Source organism: Phacochoerus africanus, chromosome 9 (assembly GCF_016906955.1).
Source record: "Phacochoerus africanus isolate WHEZ1 chromosome 9, ROS_Pafr_v1, whole genome shotgun sequence".
Lineage (NCBI taxonomy): Eukaryota > Metazoa > Chordata > Mammalia > Artiodactyla > Suidae > Phacochoerus > Phacochoerus africanus.
The window spans coordinates 25,005,264-25,025,429 of NC_062552.1; the positions used below are offsets into that span (position 1 = coordinate 25,005,264).

The following is a 20,166-nucleotide window of genomic DNA, read 5'->3' on the forward strand; positions in this document are numbered from 1 at the left end:
TTCTTCAGGTACTCCTGGAGGGCACATCAGGCAGGGATTGTCATTTTCTGAGACAAACTCAGTGGCAGAAAGCGGGTCCGAGGTGGCGTGGGAGTGGGAGAGGACTCGGGCCAGAGAGTGGACACGCTTTCCTGCATGATTGATGTGGAGCTAGAAAGCTGATTCTGGCTATTGGAGAAGGTCAGGGTTGAGTTTCCCTTCCTTTCTTCTTGATGAATGGGAAGAGGCCTGTTCTTTGAAATGTGGATTTTCCAAGGCCAAGGGGACTGGTGCCATTCCAGGAATGTGCTACTCTGTGGGCGGGACAGGGGGCAGGGACCTGAGGGAAAGAGTCGGGGGAGGCCTCAGAGCGACCCACGTAGCCAGATGGATGGGGGTCTCGGGAGCTATAAGTGGCCAGGCCAGGTCCGCTGCCCGCGTCTCCAGCCATGGTGCTCGTAGGGCTGCTGCTGCTGCTGACCCTGCTAGCAGGTGCACGCCTGCTGTGGGGCCAGTGGAAGCTCAGGAACCTCCACCTCCCACCTCTGGTGCCCGGCTTCCTGCATCTGCTGCAGCCCAACCTCCCCATCTATCTGCTCGGCCTGACGCAGAGACTCGGGCCTATCTACCGGCTCCGTCTGGGGCTGCAAGGTGAGCGTCTGCTCCCGCCCTGGCCCCGTGCAGCCAGGAGGGGCCCTCTCCCCACTGACGTCCCCGTCTCCTCTCCCCCAGATGTGGTGGTGCTGAACTCCAAGCGGACCATTGAGGAGGCCTTGGTCAGGAAGTGGGTGGACTTTGCCGGCAGACCCCAGATACCATCCTGTAAGGGGTGGGGCTCTTTCCTGAAGGAAGGGGCAGGGGCTGCAGGAGGCGGGGAAAGTCAGGTCTGTGACTTCCTTGGTCAGTTCGACCCCCGCCCCCAACCCCTACTCACAGACAAATTGGCGTCTCAGCACTGCCCCGACATCTCGCTAGGGGACTACTCCCTGTTCTGGAAGGCTCACAAGAAACTCACCCGCTCAGCCCTGCTGCTGGGCGTCCGCAGCTCCATGGAGCCCTGGGTGGAGCAGCTGACCCAGGAGTTCTGTGAGGTGAGGCTGGACCCCCTCAGCCATCCTGCACCAGCTTCCCCCTCCTGGCAGGCCCCCTACTGAGTTCATGCTCCTCCCCATAGCGCATGAGAGCCCAGGCGGGGGCCCCCGTGACCATCCAGAAGGAATTCTCTGTCCTCACCTGCAGCATCATCTGCTACCTCACCTTTGGAGACAAGGTCAAGGCTCTTGCCTTCACATGTGCCTGGACCCACCCCTCAGCCGCTGCCTGACCTTCTCCAGGTCCTGATCTGAAAGGATTTCCTCCTTTTCCGGCAGGAGGACACCTTAGTGCATGCCCTTCACGACTGTGTCCAGGACCTGATGAAAACCTGGGAGCACTGGTCCATCCAAATTTTGGACATGGTTCCCTTTCTCAGAGTGAGGAGGCAGAGCCCCGGCCCACAGGGTCCTGGGAGAGAGGGTGGCGGTGGAGAGAAGGGTTCCTTTCCAGCAGCGACACGCTCTTGCTCTCTGCCCCAGTTCTTCCCCAGCCCTGGCCTCCGGAGGCTGAAGCAGGCCATAGAGAACAGGGACCACCTCGTGGAGAAGCAGCTGAGGCGGCACAAGGTGGGAGCCATGCGTGGACCCCCTCAGCCCACAGCAGCGATGCTACCGCCCCAGGGCTAGGTGGCTTCTTTGGCATCCTGCTAGTCCTGGACCTGTTGCTCCCGACCCCTGAACCCCCAGGCCAAGCCAGGTACTCAGACGAAGTCCCCCTCTCCTCCCCAGGAGAGCATGGTGGCCGGCCAGTGGAGGGACATGCTGGACTACATGCTCCAGGAGGCGGGGAGGCAAAGAGTGGAAGAGGGGCAGGGACAGCTCCTGGAAGGGCACGTGCACATGTCGGTGGTGGACCTTTTCATTGGTGGCACTGAGACCACGGCGAACACCCTTTCCTGGGCTGTGGTGTACCTGCTTCACCACCCAGAGGTATGTCCCGGGGCAGCAAAAGCTGCTTCCCCGCCGCACGGCCAGGGCAGCAGGAAGCCAGCTCACTTTACCCCGATGCAGGCTGTGTTGGCGGGAGGGGGTCAGGTGGGGCTGCGGTGGGCTGGGAGCGGGCTCCCCGAATTGGCACAAAGTCTCCTGTGAGTGGCTCTGAGGAACGGGTGAGGCCGGGCAGCTGGGGTCGGCTAGCGGCAGGGCTTGGACCCCAGACTCCGGCTGGTCCCCATTTCCCAGATTCAGTGGCGGCTGCAGGAGGAGTTAGATCGTGAGCTGGGCCCCAGAGCTGCGGGCTCCCGAGTCCCATACAAGGACCGTGCCCGGCTGCCTTTGCTCAACGCCACCATCGCTGAGGTGCTGCGTCTGCGGCCCGTGGTTCCCCTGGCCTTGCCACACCGAGCCACTCGGCCTAGCAGGTGACTCCGAGGAGCAGGGGTGAGGGGGTTGGCCCACTGGGGTCCTGGTGGCCTCTAACTCCACCCTTCCCTCAGCATCTTCGGCTACGACATCCCCGAGGGCACCGTTGTCATCCCCAACCTCCAAGGTGCCCACCTGGACGAGACAGTCTGGGAGCAGCCGCACGAGTTCCGGCCAGGTGTGTGGTGGGGCAGGTGCCCTTGGCATGGGGGCAGCAGAGGTCAAGCGCCTGTGGCCGCTGAACCTGGGTCTGTCCTTTGGTCCACAGACCGCTTCCTGGCCCCTGGCGCGCACCCCAGTGCGCTGGCCTTTGGCTGCGGGGCGCGAGTGTGCCTGGGGGAGCCGCTGGCGCGCCTCGAGCTCTTCGTGGTGCTGGTGCAACTGCTCCAGGCCTTCACACTGCTGCCGCCCGAGGGCGCCCTGCCTTCGCTGCAGCCCCATCCGCACAGTGGCATCAACCTCAAGGTACAGCCTTTCCAGGTGCGGCTGCAGCCCCGGGGGGGGAGGGGCGAAGGCCCAGGGCCCAGGTGAGCGCCTGTGACCAGTGACCCCGCAGGACGCACCCTAGTCACGTGCTTCAGTTCCTCCTTTTATTGCTCCCTTACGAACCCCTTCCCTCCCCCCTGTAAACATGGTGCTGTGAGATCGCGGGTGGAGAAGGCTTCCGCTGGCAGCTGGATGGTGAAGGTGGCCCCTGGCTCTTCTCTCAGCGCAACCCCTCAGTGCTCGGCAGTCGTGGTGGGCGCTGGAGCGGGGAGCGGCCGCTCAGCCTCCCCTGCCCGGGGGCCGGAAGCTTCTTGGTCTCAGCTTCATTTCCGTGAAGGGCACGGAGAACTCGAAGCCCTTCCAGTAGTACCAGCTCACTCCCTGGGAAGGGGTTTGTTGAGCGAGTCAGAGCTGGACGTCCCATCGGCGCCCACCTCTGCCCCACGCTGGGGGGATGGCTCCCAGACATCCATCCGCCTCCCTCCCTCCCTCTCTCCTTCATAACCATCAACTGCGAAGGACTGAGGCCGAGTCCTGAGCTGTCCCTTGACATCCAATAAACCACCTCCTCGAGATAACTCGGTGAAATTGGCCTTACAGTTTCGCGCCACAGACAAGGGCCCTGAGGCACTGAGCGGCTGGGTAACGTGTCCCCTCCTGCGTGTCACACCCAGGCAGGCTGAGACCCACCCGCCCGCAGCTCTGAGCTGCACCCCCATGCAGCCTCTCACCTGGTGGTCCACTGTGCTCCCATAGAGCCCATTGAGGTTGGCATAGTGGCAGTTCCGGTACCACCAGGCCCCGCGGTAAGAGACGGCACAGGAGATGAGCAGGTTGTTGGGGTCTCGGTCACGGGCGGAGAAGACACTGCCGCTGTGGTAGCTCATGGAGTCCCCTGGGTAGACGGCGGACGGAGCAGTGAGGGCCTCTCCTCCCGCCTCCTGCCCCCTCCTGCGCCTCCCACCCCGGCCCTCACCTGCGGTGCCATGGTAGCCTTCCAGGTGGAGGCGGTAGTGCTCAGCGGCCGAGTCGACTTGGAAGGACTCGTACTGGGCAAACACGGCCTCCTCCCCGGCCCGCAGGTCCACCCGCAAGGAGTAGTCGCCGGCTTTGGTCAGGCTGTGCAGGGCCTCGTTGCCTGGGGGGGGACGCGTGTGCTCTTACCAGCGTCCTGGTGTCCACAGGGCCCCCATCTCTTCCCTGGCCCCCTAGCCCCCGGTGAGGCACTGACCCAGCCAGAACTCCCCAGAGATGTTCCCAAAACCGTGGGCGTAGTCCTCCCAGTCCCTCCAGAAGTCCGTTTTTCCGTCCATGCGGCGCTGGAACACCTGGGAAGCAGGCGGGGGCACCGTCGGCCTGCGGCTCCTGGCACAGCAGCCCTGCCCTGTGCCGCCCCGTGCAGACCCCCCGGCTTCCGGCTGCCACCCACCAGCCAGCCGCCCCCGTCGGTCTCCATGTCACAAAACACGTTCAGGGGCCGCTCGCGGTTGCCGTTGAGGAAGATGGTGGTGGTCCTGGAGGTGCTGACGCCGTTCTGCATCTCCTCCCCACAGTCCCGGGGGAAGGGGATCCGCAGTCCGCCTGCGGAGAGGAGACTCGTGCCAGTCCTTCGTCCAGCCCCTCGACCTGCTACCCTCTCGCCCCGGCCGCAGGCCCCAGCGCCTGCACGTACCAGTGGTGAAGGAAGTGGACACGGGCGGGGTGAAGCTCTCGCCCCAAATGGCCCGGAGCCAGGCACTGTAGGGGGTGGAGGGAAAGAGGCCCTGGAGCCAGTGAGAGGTGACCCCTCCTGGGAGCAGGATCTCCTGTGGGACAGACAAGGGGCAGGTCAGAGGAGAGGGGAGCAGGGAGCAGGAGGGGGAGCCCCACCCGGAGAGGCAGAGGCAGCGCCTCCTGGACCGGAACCTGGCAGGGGCAGGGGTGGGGCACCTGGGTCTGTCCACCAGGGGTGTTGAAGGTGATCAGGTAGCCAGTTGGGGGGACTTGGGGAGCAGTCCAAGTGAGCAGGACTGTGCGGGGGGTCACTTCCTTGGCCTCCAAGTCCTGGGGGGCCTCCAGCCCTGGGAGGGAGAGGAAGGAAAAGAAGATGGAGATGGAGGAGCCCCACCCTGGCTCTCTTGCACCTCCTCTCCCCTCCGTCCCGGGCACCTCACAAGCCTCACCTGTGGTGAAGGTGATGCTAGCTGGGGAGGTGAGATTGGGGCCCCGAAGGCCACGCAGGGTCGCTGTGTAGTTGGTGTGGAGTTCAAGGCCGTGCAGGGGATAGTCCACGGCACTGCCGGGGGCCGACCCCTGTAGAGAGGGGGCTGAGGGTGCGGGGTGGGCCATCAGCACCTGCAGGTCTGTTTCCTGCGTGAGCCCAGCCTGCCCTCTGCTCTGCCCGCCCTGAACGAGGCCCCTCCAGAGGCCTCAGCCCTTCTGCTCACCCCCTGAGGCTGTGACCTTGACGTCATAGGTATCCACAGGGGTCTGAGGGGGCTTCCAGTGCAGCAGGGCGGATCCCTCCGTCAAGTTCAGGGCACGCAGCTGGGTGGGGCCGTCAGGAACTGGGGGAGGGGAGGGGCTCAGAGCTGTTCCCCGGCTGCTCTCCTCACCCCTCACCTGCCCAAACCCTGCGGGACCTCTTGTCCGCCACTGGGGCCTCCACTGCCCCTGCCCAGCCCGGGTGCACTCCGGCGCCCTCATTTTCTCCCCTGACTTCCTGCCCACACCCCAGCCCCTCTCACCTGTGGTTAGGAAGCCAGTGAGAGGCTCGCTCTCCTCAAAGCCACGCATGGAGACCACGGTCACCTCGTAGCGAGCGCCTGGGGTCAGCCCCTCGAGTTTCTGGGTCCGGGCTCGGCCATCCACCTGCACACTCTGCGGCTCCCCTGCAAACACGCTGGGCGTGGGAGGCGGCCCAGGGAAGCGAGGAAGCAGGGCGGGCAGAGTGCAGGGCGCGGGAGGAATGGAGGGAGTGAGGACACGGGCAAAGGGGATCACCTCCATCCGCCAGTTGGTAGGAAACTTTGAAGCCGTCCACTCTGGACGACGGAGGCATCCAGCTGACCTTGGCTGAGGTCTCCCCAATTTCGCTGAATTGGAGGTCACGGGGGCTCTCCAGTACTGAGAGGAGGGGTGCCAGGAGTGATGGTCAGGGCGTGGGGCAGGAGGTTCCTGGCCCAGGTGCCCCCCCTTCTCCCCAGGCCCCACGGCCTCCAGACATGCTCACTGCCACCCCCTTTCCTCTAGACTAGAAACAGAAACCACTGCAGGCGGCTCCCCGCCACTCACAGCGTCCCCTCTGGCTGAGGCACTGGGTCCCACCCTATGCAGCACAAAGACCCCCACTTTGGGGCAGCGTGCGTATGAGCCCAGCACGGGCCCTACCTGGGCTGAGGGTGCGGGCTGTGCCCTGGATACTGTCGGCCTTGTGGGGGCCCCGCAGCCCATACAGCGTGAGAGTATACAGGGTCCCTGGACGCAGGTCCCGGAGCACCGCGGAGCGCCGCGTCCCTGGCACCGTCAGCTCCCGCTGCAGCAGGGGCCGTGAATGTGGCTCCACGGTGCTTGGGGACGGGACCCCAAAGCGCAGCAGGAAAGAGTCGAATGCCTCGGATGGGGCCTCCCAGTTGAGCCGCAGTGAACCGGTGGTCACGTCAGTCACCGACAAGTGGGACAGGCGGGGCCCTGACTCTCCCAGGCTCTGACCAGCGGGAGCTGGCCCTGCAGAGTGGGTGGGAGAGAAGGGTTTGGAGACAAGGAGCCCAGCTAGGTGACCGGGGAAGGTCCCTTCCTGCCACCCCACCCCACCCTGGCCCCGTTTCCTCATCCGTAAAATGGAGCTACTGGGGGGCAGAGCGCAGAGCCGGGGCTACAGGGTTGTTGTGCGGGCTCCTCCCTCCACTGCACCCTCCCGTCCTTTGCCTATGGTCACCACTTCTGGGCACCCCCCTCGGCCCCTCAGTTCCAGATTAGAGGCCAAGATACAGAGCCTGCCCCTGGTACCTGTCGTGCCCTCGGCGGAGACGGGCCCCAGGCGCTTCCCTTCGTGGAGCCCGTGGAGGAAGAATGTGTAGGAGGTGCTGGGCTCCAGGCCTGACACGAGGACCTTGCTCTGGTCGCCACCCACGAGCAAGGCCTGGGGCTGCCCATCTGCGTCCTGATACTGGACCACGAAGGAGTCAAAGGGGCCCTGGGCCACGCGCCATGAGAGGCGCAGGGAGTCCGGGGACACCTCACTCACTGCCAGCGTCCCCAGGCGGGGCCCTTCGGGGGGCTCGGGGGCCTCTGTGGCCAGGCGCCAGGGGGCTGGCGTGTCCTCTTCTGGGGCTGTGTGGGAGAAGCCCCAGGAGAAGCTGAGCAGGAGGTGCAGTGGGGCCCTCCCCTCCATCTCACCCCCCAGAGGGGATGCAGAGCTGGCCCGAGTCTGAGGGGCCAGGGGAGAGAGGAGGGGGATGGAGGCTCTCCTAGCAGCTTCTCTTGAATTTGCCACATCCCTGCCTGGGCGCTGACTCCTGCCACTCCTCGGCTTCACTGAGCGCCAGCCCAGGGGCCCCGAGACCCTTTGTGGGGCTCCTTTGCCGCCTGAATCCGGTGCCTGCTCCCCCCGCCCCATGTCCCTCACGGCCCCCTCTAGATGTCTGCACAGGCCCTACTGCCCCCACCCCAGCTGGGAGGCCTGTGCCGATGGCCTGAGGCGGGACCCAGTCCCTCCCTGAGCTCAGGGCACATGGTCCTCCCAGCTGAGAAAAGCTGGCAGTGGACCTGGCTATAGCGGATGCAAAGAGCGAATCCTGGCAGCACCCCCGCCCGTCCGGCTGATCTGAGGTGGGTGTTGGGAAGTCTGGAGAGAAGCCACTCCTCTTGCTTTCCATGCCCCTTGCCTGCTTTGTTTTCCGGTAATTTTCCATTTGAGAAAATACTCCTGACTCATCCACGGGAGGGGGGTTGCCTTTATCTGGGCAAGGCCACCTTGCCCGGAGGTAAGAGCCTCTCCAGCAGAGTAACGGGGCGCAGCAGCTGGCAGCACTGGGGTCGGGCCCACAGCTCGGGACTTGCTGTGCTGCCTCTCCCGGCTCCGGCTCTGACGGAGCCCTCGATCCTCACCATCAGCTCTGGCCCCGCTGCTCCCCTCTGTCTCCCAAGCCCTGGGCAGGGCCCCCTCACCCCTCTGCCTTACCCACTCCTGACAGACCCTCAGCACTGGCACGAGGAAACCCACCCAGGCCGGTTTGCGAGGGCCAAGCAGGACTGCTCACCTGTCACTCCCAGGACAGAGACGGGGCCCAGGCGCTGTCCTCCTTGGAGCCCGTAGAGCAGGAACTTGTATTTCCTGCCGGGCTCCAGGCCCTCTATGGTGACCTCCCTTTGGTCTGCAGCCACAGGCACCGCTTGGGACTGCCCATCTGTGGTCCTGTACTGGACCACGAAGGAGTCAAAGGGGCCCCGAGCCACCGTCCATGAGAGGCGCAGGGAGTCTGGGGTCTCAGCTGTCACTGTCAGCTCCCCCAGGCGAGGCGGGGGCTGCCGCTCCTTCTCCAGGGGAGCTGTGGGGAGGGTGGGGTGGGGGAGAAACCTTCAGTCAGGAGCTGCCCTTATCTCAGCCCTGGAAACTTCTGGGAGGAGGGAGGGCCTGGGAAAGGGTCCCTGAAATGTGGCTGCAGGGACAGTCACCTGGGGAGACAGGCCTGCTCTGGCCCTGCCTGTAGGTGGGAGCCCAGCCTTCTCCTGAGGCCAAGGCCCAAACTCCTTCTTGCCCCCTCCCTCCCCTCCGTGATCAGGGCGCAGTAAACTCATAAAGGTCACCTCGTGAGAGAGGGGTGTCTGGGATTGCAGAGAAGGGCCTCAGTTTCCCTCTGACCCCCAGTCCCCAGAGCAGCAATGTGACCGGAGCTGAGAAAGGCGTCTGGGTTGTCAGGGAGACACCCCCAAACAGTCAGAGCTGAGCTGGGCAGCCAGCCAGGCTCATGGGCTCCCATGGCCCCGCCATAAACTCCCCCCTCACACACCATCAGCCCAGCCCTCCTTTCTCTCCACCTGCTTCCCCAGCCCTGCAGGACCGCAACTAGACCAGGGTGGCTGGGAGGGCGGGGGCAGAGGAGAAGCGGGGGGCAGACGGGAGAGGACAGAGGGCAGAGCAGACCACAGAAGAGACCTGTCTAGGTGGGTGTGGGTGTTGACTGATGGGGGTTGGAGAAGCCTGTATCTAGTCTCACAATGAGGGTTTGGGGAAGAGAATTATGGAGCCTGAGAGCCCCAGGCCCCAGCTGTCTGTGTGCCCCATTCTTGTCTGGCCAGGGTGACTCAGTCCTGGAGGTGCCGTAAGGGTCAGCGACCCACCTCCACCCCTTCCTTGGGGGGCTGAGTCATGGGCATAAGACACCAAATTTTTCCATAGACTCTTCGCAGCCAAACCCTCCCATATTTTCCACTTCTTGCCATAGAGCCGGAATGGAGGGGGAGGATGTGGACGTTTGCTGAACCCCAGCAGAGAGTATTCACAACCATGACACAGGGGTGGAAACTGAGGTTCAAGGGAAAGAAGTGGCTTATCCAAGGCCACACAGCTGGCAACCAGAATTTGAACACAGGTTCTACTTGGCTCCAAAATCTGAGTTCGTTTTATTATATTACCAATCAGTGAGTGAAGGAAATAATGCATTTTAAATGCTCAGAACAGTGCCTGGCATTCAGTAGGGACTCAATAAATATTTACTTTCGGTGTTATGATTGTCATGACAAGGCTGAGGACCGGAGAATAAACTTTGCAGGAATTCCCCGGGGCCAGCTCTGAGGGTTCAGATGAAACGCAGTCCAGGAAAAGGCCAGGAAGCAGTGGGGGCAGGAGTGGGGGGGGGACAGGGGGACACAGCTCACCTGTGCTGCCCTCAGCAGAGATGGGGCCCAGTCGCTTCCTGCCTGCCAGCCCGTAGAGCAGGAACTTGTACTTCTTACTGGGCTCCAGGCCGGAGACGGTGACCTCGCGCTGGTCTGCGGCCACAGGCACCACCTGGGGCTGCCCGTCCCTGTCCTTGTACTGAACCACGAAGGAGTCGAATTCACCCTCGGGGACCGTCCAGGAGAGGCCCACGGAATCCAGAGTCACGCCTGTCACTGTCAGCTCCCCCAGGCGGGGAGACGGTTTCGTGTCTGGGACTGGAAAAGAGAGAGGCGCATGGAACGTGACAGAAACAGACACAGACAGAGCCTTCTTGGGATGCTAGGGCTCTGGGCACTGGGGGGTGGGGGTGGCGGTGACCAGGGCGAGGGTCAGGAAGGGAGGAGGCAGAAGAGTAGAGCTAAGAGAGGAGCCAAGAGGAGTTCCCAATGCAGCTCAGTAGTAATGAACTCTACTACTATCCATAAGGACACAGGTTCAATCCCTGGCCTCGCTCAGTGGGTTAAGGATCCAGCATTGCCATGAGCTATGGTGTAGGCTGGTAGCTGCAGCTCTGATTTGACCCCTAGCCTGGGAACTTCCATGTGCCATGGATGCGGCCTTAAAAAGACAAAAAATAAAATAAAATAAATAAAGAGGAGCCGAGGAAGAAAGCAAGTGTCCCTGGGGACGCAGGAGAGGTGAGAAGGACGGGAATGAGGGGCACGGAGGGTTCTCAGGACCTGGATGTAACTAGATGTAACCCCAGAGCCCAGTAAATCAACGGGTCTGGGGTGTGGAGCACAGAGACGTGAAATTCCACCAGGGAGTGGAGGGTGCTCAGGAGGTTCCAGGGGCAAAGGCGGCCTCCAGCCCTCACTCACGGGTCTTGGCATCTGCAGACACTGGGCCGTGCTGCTTCTCATCCTGGAGTCCAAAGAGGAGGAACTTGTACTTGCGGGCCGGGGCCAGACCTGAAACCGTGACCTCTCGGAGATCCCCGGCCACGGGCACTGCCTGGGGCTGCCCCTGGGCATCCCTGTACTGGACCAGGAAGGAGTCGAAACGGCCCTGGGCCACGGTCCATGAGAGGCCCACTGTGTCCGAGGTCACGGCTGCCGCGGCCAGCTCCCCCAGGCGGGGGGCCACGGGGGGCTCTGTGGTCATGGAGGCTGGAACAGAGCAGAGGAGGTTGAGGTCAATGGCAGGACCCTGGGCATGAGAAGGAGTGCTGTCCCCAGGCGGTGAAATGAATGTTTGTAGCAAACTTTTCGAACTGCTTCTTGAGTCCCAGGCACCGCTATAAGCAGTTTGCAAACATTGTGCTTAATGCTCACATGACAGATGAGGCAGATGCCACAATCATTATCCCCTCCTTGGGCGGGATCTGCAGCACAGAGGTTAAAATCCCCTGCAAACCACATAGTCAGTACCATCAGGGCAGGACTCAAACTCGGAGAAGCTGGTTCTGCAGCCATGTTCCGAGCCACTAAAATGCTCAGTCAGTGAGGCTAAGGAAGCCACACATGAACAACTGAGCAAATCTGTGGTTCCAGATCAAGACGGGAGGAAAGAAGCTAGACTGTATGAGGCGCAGGCCACATGCCCAACTGCCCCTGAACAGTGTCCATCAGTCCTCACTCAACCCAAGGCGAGGCGGGGACATCGGACCACGTGAGAAAAGAGACAGACCAAGAGTCCCATTGTGAGGGGTGCTGAGACCCAAAGGGGAAACCAGAGAGCGGCACAGGGACCCTGGGTCAGGGCTGCCCCCCACTCACCGGTCATGCCCACAGTGGACACGGGGCCCACGCGCTGGCCGTCGTGGAAGCCATACAGGTTCATCTTGTACTTGCGTCCAGCCTCCAGGCCCTCAACTGTCACCTCGCTCTCCTCGCCCCCGACACGCACCACCTGGGGCCCGGCCCTGCCCTTGTACTGCACGGTGAAGGAGTCAAAGTGGCCCTGGGGGACCGTCCACGAGAGGCTCAGAGAGTCCGGGGAGGATCCTGTCACCGTCAGCTCCCCCAGGACGGGCTCCTCGGGGGGCTCCGTGGGGCTGGGGGTCTCCTCCATCTCCGTGGGGCTGGGGGTCTCCTCCTCAGCAGCTGAGAAGAGAGACACAGACAGGGTGAGCCAGGGTCCCCGGGAGATGTCCTGGGGTCTCCTCCCAAGCTGTGACCCCCACTCAGGCCCCAAGGTCAGTTCAGAGGAGCCCGTCCTTGGGCCCGGGTGGTCCTGGTCAGCTGGCAGCTCACAGACACACCCAGAGCCTCCGGGCTCAGCTGTGGGGACCAGGGCAGCCACCAGCATGGCTCCCAGAGGCCATTCTCTACCCAGGAGGACCCGCCGGTCTCAGGGAGCCCAGGAACTGGGCGGGGGGGGCACAAAGGGCAGCATGGCTCAGCCTCCAGCAGAGGGGCCTCCTGAACCCCAGTCACCCACCACCCGAGAGAGGCTGACCCTCCCATGAGGCCCCACCCTGGGGCTTCCAGGCACCACTCACTGGTCACCCCGATGACAGAGACGGGGCCCACGCGCTGGCCGTCGTGGAAGCCATACAGGTTCATCTTGTACTTGTGGTCGGGCTCCAGGCCCTCAACTGTCACCTCGCTCTCCTCGCCCCCGACACGCACCACCTGGGGCCCGGCCCTGCCCTTGTACTGCACGGTGAAGGAGTCAAAGTGGCCCTGGGGGACCGTCCACGAGAGGCTCAGAGAGTCCGGGGAGGAGCCTGTCACCGTCAGCTCCCCCAGGACAGGCTCCTCGGGGGGCTCCGTGGGGCTAGGGGTCTCCTCCATCTCCGTGGGGCTGGGGGTCTCCTCCTCGGCAGCTGAGAAGAGAGACACAGACAGGGTGAGCCAGGGTCCCCGGGAGATGTCCTGGGGTCTCCTCCCACACTGTGACCCCCACTCAGGCCCCAAGGACAGTTCAGAGGAGCCCGTCCTTGGGCCCGGGTGGTCCTGGTCAGCTGGCAGCTCACAGACACACCCAGAGCCTCCGGGCTCAGCTGTGGGGACCAGAGCAGCCACCAGCATGGCTCCCAGAGGCCATTCTCTACCCAGGAGGACCCGCCGGTCTCAGGGAGCCCAGGAACTGGGGGGGGGGGCACAAAGGGCAGCATGGCTCAGCCTCCAGCAGAGGGGCCTCCTGAACCCCAGTCACCCACCACCCGAGAGAGGCTGACCCTCCCATGAGGCCCCACCCTGGGGCTTCCAGGCTCCACTCACTGGTCACCCCGATGACAGAGACGGGGCCCACGCGCTGGCCGTCGTGGAAGCCGTACAGGTTCATCTTGTACTTGTGGTCGGGCTCCAGGCCCGAGATGGTGACCTGGTCCTCGTGCCCCGGGACCCGCACCGCCTTGGGCTGCCCGTCCCCGTTCTTGTACTGGACCAGGAAGTGGTCAAACTGGCCCTCGGGGACGGTCCAAGAGAGCTGCAGGGACTCGGGGGTGGCGTCCGTCACGGTCAGCTCCTCCAGGCGCGGCTTGGTGGGGGGCTCGGGGGCCCTGGTGAGAGGGGCTTCGGTGGTCATAGCTTCATAGTCTGGAGCTGGACAGAGACACAGGGGACAGATGAGGTCTCCTCGGTCCTCAGTGCAGCATACTATGGGCTGTATTACAAAAATACAGTAATAAGGAACAAGATGTGTCTGCCCACGATAGCTCTAACTCTTGTGGTTTTTTTCCTTTTTAGGGCTGCACCTGTGGCATGTGAAAGTTTCGGGCTAGGGCTCAGATTAGAGCTGTAGCTGCTGGCCTACACAACAGCCACAGCAATGTGGGATCAGAGCCTCATCAGTGACCTACCTGCAGCTCCCAGCAACTCCAGATCCTTAACCCATTGAGCGAGGCCAGGGACAGAACCACATTCTTATGGATGCTATGGGTTCTTAACCTGTTGAGCCACAATGGGAAACCTCTAACTCCTCTTCTCTCTGTTCCCTTTAATGTCAGACTTCCTGTCACCTTGTCCTCAGCTGCTCTGCCCTCACCCACTACCTACCCAAACCCTGTGTCCTCTCCCTCTCCCCCTAGTGCCCACCGCTTCTCAGACACAGTACCCTGGGCCTCCCTCTACTGGGTCTCGTTGGCATCTCGCTCCCTTTGGCTCTTGTCTTGGCTCCCAGACAGGTCAGAACCATGCATGCACACCACCACCACCCCTCCAGGAACCTGGAATCTTCCTGGACCGGTTCCTGTCTGCAGCTGCCGTCAGACTCAGAGTGTCTTCTCACTCCCCACACCTGCAGCCCCATCGCCCCTCTCTGGGCCACCCTCACCCCTCACCTGGGTTACCACCCCCCATGGGCCTCTCTGGCTCCCGCCCCCATCTATTCATACAGGGAGCCAGAAGGAGCCTTTAAATGCACATCTGATGGTGTCAAGTCTTAGCTTAAAACTGTGCAATAGTTCTTGTGGCTCAGTGGTAACGAACCTGACTAGTATCCACGAGGATGTGGGTTCAATCCCTGGCCTCGCTCCGTGTGTTAAGGATCCAGTGTTGCTGTGGGTGTGGTGTAGCCTGGCAGTTGCAGCTCTGATTAGACCCCGAGCCTGGGAACTTCTACATGCCACAAGTGTGGCCCTAAAAAGCAACAAACCAGCAAATAGGAGTTCCTGTCGTGGCGCAGTAGAAGCGAATCGACTAGGAGCTATGAGGTTGCGGGTTTAATCCCCGGCCTCTCTCAGGAGGTTAAGGAACTGACATTGCTCTGAGCTGTGGCATAGGTTGCAGATGCGGCTCTGATCTGGTGCTGTGGCTCTGGTGTAGGTCGGCAGCAACATCTCTGATTCGACCCCTAGCCTGGGAACTTCCATATGTCACTCCTGAGGCCCTAAAAAGACATAAACAAACAAACAAACAAAAAACAAATGAACAAAAACTGTGCAACAACCCTCTTTATCCCTGGGAGAAACCCCTGGCTTCCTGAGCCGTTCCTACCTCTCCACCCTCATCTCAAAGGATTTCATCTCCCCTACCCAAAGGATTTCATACAAAATCCTCTCAGGTGCCACGATGTTCTGAGTTTCCAAGCTTTGTACCAGCTGTGACATTGATCTGACATACCCTTCACCCTATCTCTAGCTGTCACCAAGCTAACACTGGCCTGATGCCAGGTCTCAGCCATCCTGTGGGAACCCGTGGGCAGGCTGGTATAGACATGGCTGCCAGTCTTGGGCAGGCCGTGAGGCTTCCTGCCATAGGTCTATCCCCCTTTGCCTGGTGGGGTCACAACCTATCTCCTCACAACCGTGAACCCCACAGGATAAGAACTGGTCTCTCCACCATGTTCAAGGTTTATCCCAGGGAGCTTCCACAGTGCAACTTGGCTCAGGTCGTCCACATCTTTGTTGACCTGCTGGTGTCACAAGTCTGTTAATACCTGAACCATGAGGTTAGGGGGCGCCGCAGTCAAGACGCTGCATCTTCTTTCACCACCTCCGTCAACATAGAGGCTGAGTCTCTGTGGGGACTCAGGGATGCAAGTATGATTCTCTCCAACAGATTCTAAGAAAGTGTCTCATTGCTTGGTGGTTTTTTTCTCTTTTTTCTTTTTTTTTGGCTACGCCCACGGCATGTGGAAGTTCCTGGGCAATGGACTGAATCTGAGCCACAGCAGTGACTGGAGCTGCTGCCGTGACAACATCAGATCCTTAACCTGCTGCACCACAAGGGGACTCCCCAATTCTTTTGTTGTGAGGAGATTTGCTACTCAAAGTGTGATCCTTGAACCAGCAACATCAGCATCACTGAGGATCTTAGAAATGCAGAATCTCTGGCAGCAGCCTAGACCTGCTGAATCTGAATCTGCCCTTTAACACGATTCTTAGGCCACCTGACATTCTACAGAGGAGGTGCTGTCAGGAGTATTTATGTTTCCACAAAGATGGTAACAGGCGTTCCTCTTGTGGCTCAGTGGTAACGAACTGGACTAGTAAACATGAGGATGCAGGTTTGATTCCTGGCCTCATTCAGTGGTTAAGGATCCAGCATTGCTGCGAGCTGTGGTGTAGCTCAAAGACGCGGCTTGGATCTGGCGTTGCTGTGGCTCTGGTGTAGGCCGGCAGCTACAGCTCTGATTTGACCCCTGGCCTGGGAACCTCCATATACCACAGGTGCAGCCCTAAAAAGACAAAACAAAACAAAACAAAACAAAAAAAAACGAAAACAAAACAAAAACAAAGATGGCAATAAAGGGAAAGTCTTCCAGGGCCTGTCTTCCCCACCTTGCACACCCACCACCCTCGCCCGCACTCACCGGTCACGCCCACAGTGGACACGGGGCCCACGCGCTGGCCGTCATGGAAGCCGTACAGGTGCATCTTGTACTTGCGTCCAGCCTCCAGGCCCTCAACTGTCACCTCGCTCTCCTCGCCCCCGACACGCACCACCTGGGGCCCGGCCCTGCCCTTGTACTGCACGGTGAAGGAGTCAAAGTGGCCCTGGGGGACCGTCCACGAGAGGCTCAGAGAGTCCGGGGAGGAGCCTGTCACCGTCAGCTCCCCCAGGACAGGCTCCTCGGGGGGCTCCGTGGGGCTGGGGGTCTCCTCCATCTCCGTGGGGCTGGGGGTCTCCTCCTCAGCAGCTGAGAAGAGAGACACAGACAGGGTGAGCCAGGGTCCCCGGGAGGTGTCCTGGGGTCTCCTCCCACACTGTGACCCCCACTCAGGCCCCAAGGTCAGTTCAGAGGAGCCCGTCCTTGGGCCCGGGTGGTCCTGGTCAGCTGGCAGCTCACAGACACACCCAGAGCCTCCGGGCTCAGCTGTGGGGACCAGAGCAGCCACCAGCATGGCTCCCAGAGGCCATTCTCTACCCAGGAGGACCCGCCGGTCTCAGGGAGCCCAGGAACTGGGGGGGGGGCACAAAGGGCAGCATGGCTCAGCCTCCAGCAGAGGGGCCTCCTGAACCCCAGGCACCCACCACCCGAGAGAAGCTGACCCTCCCATGAGGCCCCACCCTGGGGCTTCCAGGCTCCACTCACTGGTCACCCCGATGACAGAGACGGGGCCCACGCGCTGGCCATCGTGGAAGCCATACAGGTTCATCTTGTACTTGTGGTCGGGCTCCAGGCCCTCAACTGTCACCTCGCTCTCCTCGCCCCCGACACGCACCACCTGGGGCCCGGCCCTGCCCTTGTACTGCACGGTGAAGGAGTCAAAGTGGCCCTGGGGGACCGTCCACGAGAGGCTCAGAGAATCGGGGGAGGATCCTGTCACCGTCAGCTCCCCCAGGACGGGCTCCTCGGGGGGCTCCGTGGGGCTGGGGGTCTCCTCCATCTCCGTGGGGCTGGGGGTCTCCTCTACAACCTCCTGGGGGGCTGAGAAAAGAGATTGGGGGCAGAGGCTTAGATGGTGACTTGCTTTGCTGGTAACGTCAATAGGGACAAGCAGGTGCATCCAGCAGATACTCCTCAAGCTGCAGGACTGGAGGCTCACACAACCTTTGGATGCAGCACTCAGTGACTCTTGCTGGAGAGACTGAGACAGGCCTGACCTTGTCACCTACAGGCTGGCTGGCGCCATAAACCTTCAGAAGGCAATTTGGACATTCGTGTCAGGAGCCAAAACAGTGCTCATTTTCTTTGACCCAATAACCTCATTTCTGGGCAGCTATCCTAAGAAAATTATTAAAAAGCAGGAAAAGTTGTATCATGGGAGTTCATTTTGGGATTATTCATGACAGCAAAATGAGTCGGGGCTCAAATGACCTGTGGAAAGAAGATTAATTTTGTTATGGCACTTTCACCATGAAGCATCAAATAACCATTAAAATGATGATTGATGCAGGTTGTGGAGCGCAGGATAAATGCTCTCAGTGTAACTTTGGGTACAAAAAAAAAAAAAAAAAGAAGAAGAGCCAAGAACTGCATGAATACTTTGCAACCTTAAAACACACACTGCATGGAAAATGCAGGCAGAGAGGTTGCATGACACACACTGTTATGAATGGTGGTTGTGGGGTCAGAAGCTGGTCCAATGAGCAATTTTTTTCCACCTTTCCAAACTTCCCATCATGTCATATTCATTTCAGAGAAAAACAGAAACTTAAAAAGAAAGTCTGGATTATAAAGATTAGTAATGGGGGGGTAGGGTGTGGCATGGGGATGGGAGACGCTCTGTACTTTGCACATGCTTGTGATTTGCCACAATAGAAGCTTCCTCTGTGCGGATTATTTGCAGAAGAGAGTGAACTCACAGAGGCAGCAACTCACTCCCTAACAGGTCGAGTCTTAGAGGGCTGGGGTCCTCCAGCTGAGCAACACTTGTGAAATACTGTCACCAGGCATAAGAATCTGGCTGACGGGGAGTTCCCGTCGTGGCGCAGTGGTTAACGAATCCGACTAGGAACCATGAGGTTGCGGGTTCGGTCCCTGCCCTTGCTCAGTGTAACCCACGATCCGGTGTTGCCGTGAGCTGTGGTGTAGGTTGCAGACGCGGCTCGGATCCCGAGTTGCTGTGGCTCTGGCGTAGGCCGGTGGCTACAGCTCCGATTAGACCCCTAGCCTGGGAACCTCCATATGCCGCAGAAGCGGCCCAAAGAAATAGCAGAAAGACCAAAAAAAAAAAAAAAAAGAATCTGGCTGACAGTGACAGAAAGCCGGCCTGACTGCAATTTTGGTATTAAATCCATCTTGTGGGTTTTTTCCCTCCTAATTTCTTAAGGAATAGAAATTGCAACTTTTTTTCATAGTTAGAAATGAAATAAGCTGCAAGAGTGATGAGAGGGAAAGATGGAAAGGACACAGCAAAGGAGAAGACATTATATTGAAAAACATTTTTTCCTGATTATAAAAGTAATGCTTATCTTTTAAGAAAATGTAAATGGGAGTTCCCGTCATGGCGCAGTGGTTAACGAACCCGACTAGGAACCATGAGGTTGCAGGTTCGATCCCTGGCCTCGCTCAGTAGGTTAAGGATCTGGCGTTGCCGTGAGCTGCGGTGTAGGTCGAAGACACGGCTTGGATCCCATGTTGCTGTGGCTCTGGTGTAGGTCGGCGGCCACAGCTCCGATTAGACCCCTAGCCTGGGAACCTCCATATGCCGAGGGAGCAGCCCCAGAAAAGGCAAAAAGACGAAAAAAAAAAAAAGAAAGAAAATGTAAATGAAACAGAATAGAATGAAACAGGAAAAAAAATACTGGAACATTCCATTCTGTCCTGCGAACCATGCATCCCCTTCCAGTTGTCTTACCAAGCATGTTATTTTCAAGTGGTGGTGATTAACATCCGAAAAAAAGATGGAAACTCTTTTTTTCATTTTAATAATATAAAGTAACTGTCTTATGTTGAAACATTTCAATGATGGCATCTAGCTCATTTTGTAGACATTGTCTAATTAATCATCTCAGTGTAGTTAGGTATTGGGTTATTTTCTTTTTTTTCTTTTTTTGGTTATAAAAAAGAATGCTGTGATTTGTGATTTAGATGGAAAGAAAAGAAAATTCTAGTAAAGTCAGGCTTGGTCTGTGCCTGACACATCTCACCCCTGGAGGGAGCCAGTGGCTGACCATCAGGAGGCTGTGCTAGTGGGACCATGAAGCTGCAGGTCTGGCAAAGGCCAGACCACTACACATGGATCACAGCCCAGGGCCAAGGAAGAAGAGCATAAAAGGGACCGGGGCGGAGAAAGAGCAGAAGAGTCAGCCAGGTACACGTGGGGAAAAGGAAATTCTCCCCTGGGACAACTGAGACCCAATCTCACTCACCGGTCACGCCCACGGTGGACACGGGGCCCACGCGTTGCCCCCCGTGCAGGCCATACAGGTGCATCTTGTACTTGCGTCCAGCCTCCAGGCCCTCAACTGTCACCTCGCTCTCCTCGCCCCCGACACGCACCACCTGGGGCCCGGCCCTGCCCTTGTACTGCACGGTGAAGGAGTCAAAGTGGCCCTGGGGGACCGTCCACGAGAGGCTCAGAGAGTCCGGGGAGGATCCTATCACCGTCAGCTCCCCCAGGACGGGCTCCTCGGGGGGCTCCGTGGGGCTGGGGGTCTCCTCCATCTCCGTGGGGCTGGGGGTCTCCTCCACCTCCGTGGGGCTGGGGGTCTCCTCCACCTCTGTGGGGCTGGGGGTCTCCTCCTCGGCAGCTGAGAAGAGAGACACAGACAGGGTGAGCCAGGGTCCCCGGGAGATGTCCTGGGGTCTCCTCCCAAGCTGTGACCCCCACTCAGGCCCCAAGGTCAGTTCAGAGGAGCCCGTCCTTGGGCCCGGGTGGTCCTGGTCAGCTGGCAGCTCACAGACACACCCAGAGCCTCCGGGCTCAGCTGTGGGGACCAGGGCAGCCACCAGCATGGCTCCCAGAGGCCATTCTCTACCCAGGAGGACCCGCCGGTCTCAGGGAGCCCAGGAACTGGCGGTGGGGGGGGGAACAAAGGGCAGCAT

At 60.1% G+C, this 20,166-nt stretch overlaps 2 protein-coding genes across 18 annotated transcripts in view; one reads left to right on the forward strand and one right to left on the reverse strand.

The window, feature by feature from the left end:
* Positions 1-298: 298 nt before the first annotated feature.
* LOC125135371 (steroid 21-hydroxylase) lies at positions 299-3,499 on the forward strand. Of its 4 annotated transcripts, XM_047795466.1 has the most exons (10): positions 299-630; positions 712-801; positions 916-1,070; positions 1,154-1,249; positions 1,350-1,451; positions 1,554-1,640; positions 1,803-2,003; positions 2,256-2,434; positions 2,510-2,613; positions 2,704-3,499. In XM_047795466.1, exons 1-10 carry the CDS (start codon positions 429-431, stop codon positions 2,964-2,966), a joined length of 1,479 nt encoding a protein of 492 aa, XP_047651422.1. In that variant the 5' UTR covers positions 299-428; the 3' UTR covers positions 2,967-3,499. The 4 variants fall into 4 exon arrangements, with proteins under 4 accessions (XP_047651422.1, XP_047651420.1, XP_047651421.1 ...); XM_047795464.1 differs by having other exon boundaries at positions 350-630; positions 712-1,070; XM_047795465.1 differs by having other exon boundaries at positions 350-630; positions 1,350-1,640.
* Positions 3,012-20,166, reverse strand: part of TNXB (tenascin XB) — a 60,977-nt gene continuing 43,822 nt past the window's right edge. For 7 of the 14 annotated variants that reach the window (XM_047795452.1, XM_047795448.1, XM_047795444.1 and 4 more), the window contains 23 exons: positions 19,861-19,871; positions 19,491-19,806; positions 16,768-17,103; positions 16,045-16,371; positions 13,011-13,334; positions 12,287-12,613; positions 11,562-11,888; positions 10,665-10,952; positions 9,780-10,058; positions 8,162-8,449; positions 6,909-7,232; positions 6,291-6,626; positions 5,904-6,026; positions 5,648-5,791; positions 5,348-5,467; positions 5,084-5,227; positions 4,851-4,981; positions 4,594-4,726; positions 4,351-4,502; positions 4,153-4,249; positions 3,898-4,059; positions 3,653-3,816; positions 3,012-3,302 (listed from right to left, as the gene is read on the reverse strand). In XM_047795452.1, the coding sequence (XP_047651408.1) occupies positions 3,201-3,302; positions 3,653-3,816; positions 3,898-4,059; positions 4,153-4,249; positions 4,351-4,502; positions 4,594-4,726; positions 4,851-4,981; positions 5,084-5,227; positions 5,348-5,467; positions 5,648-5,791; positions 5,904-6,026; positions 6,291-6,626; positions 6,909-7,232; positions 8,162-8,449; positions 9,780-10,058; positions 10,665-10,952; positions 11,562-11,888; positions 12,287-12,613; positions 13,011-13,334; positions 16,045-16,371; positions 16,768-17,103; positions 19,491-19,806; positions 19,861-19,871 (4,955 nt within the window). In that variant the 3' untranslated portion in view covers positions 3,012-3,200. Of the gene's footprint in view, positions 3,303-3,652; positions 3,817-3,897; positions 4,060-4,152; positions 4,250-4,350; positions 4,503-4,593; positions 4,727-4,850; positions 4,982-5,083; positions 5,228-5,347; positions 5,468-5,647; positions 5,792-5,903; positions 6,027-6,290; positions 6,627-6,908; positions 7,233-8,161; positions 8,450-9,779; positions 10,059-10,664; positions 10,953-11,561; positions 11,889-12,286; positions 12,614-13,010; positions 13,335-16,044; positions 16,372-16,767; positions 17,104-19,490; positions 19,872-20,166 lie in introns of all 14 variants that reach the window. The other 7 variants (XM_047795440.1, XM_047795441.1, XM_047795446.1 and 4 more) reach the window with 7 other exon arrangements.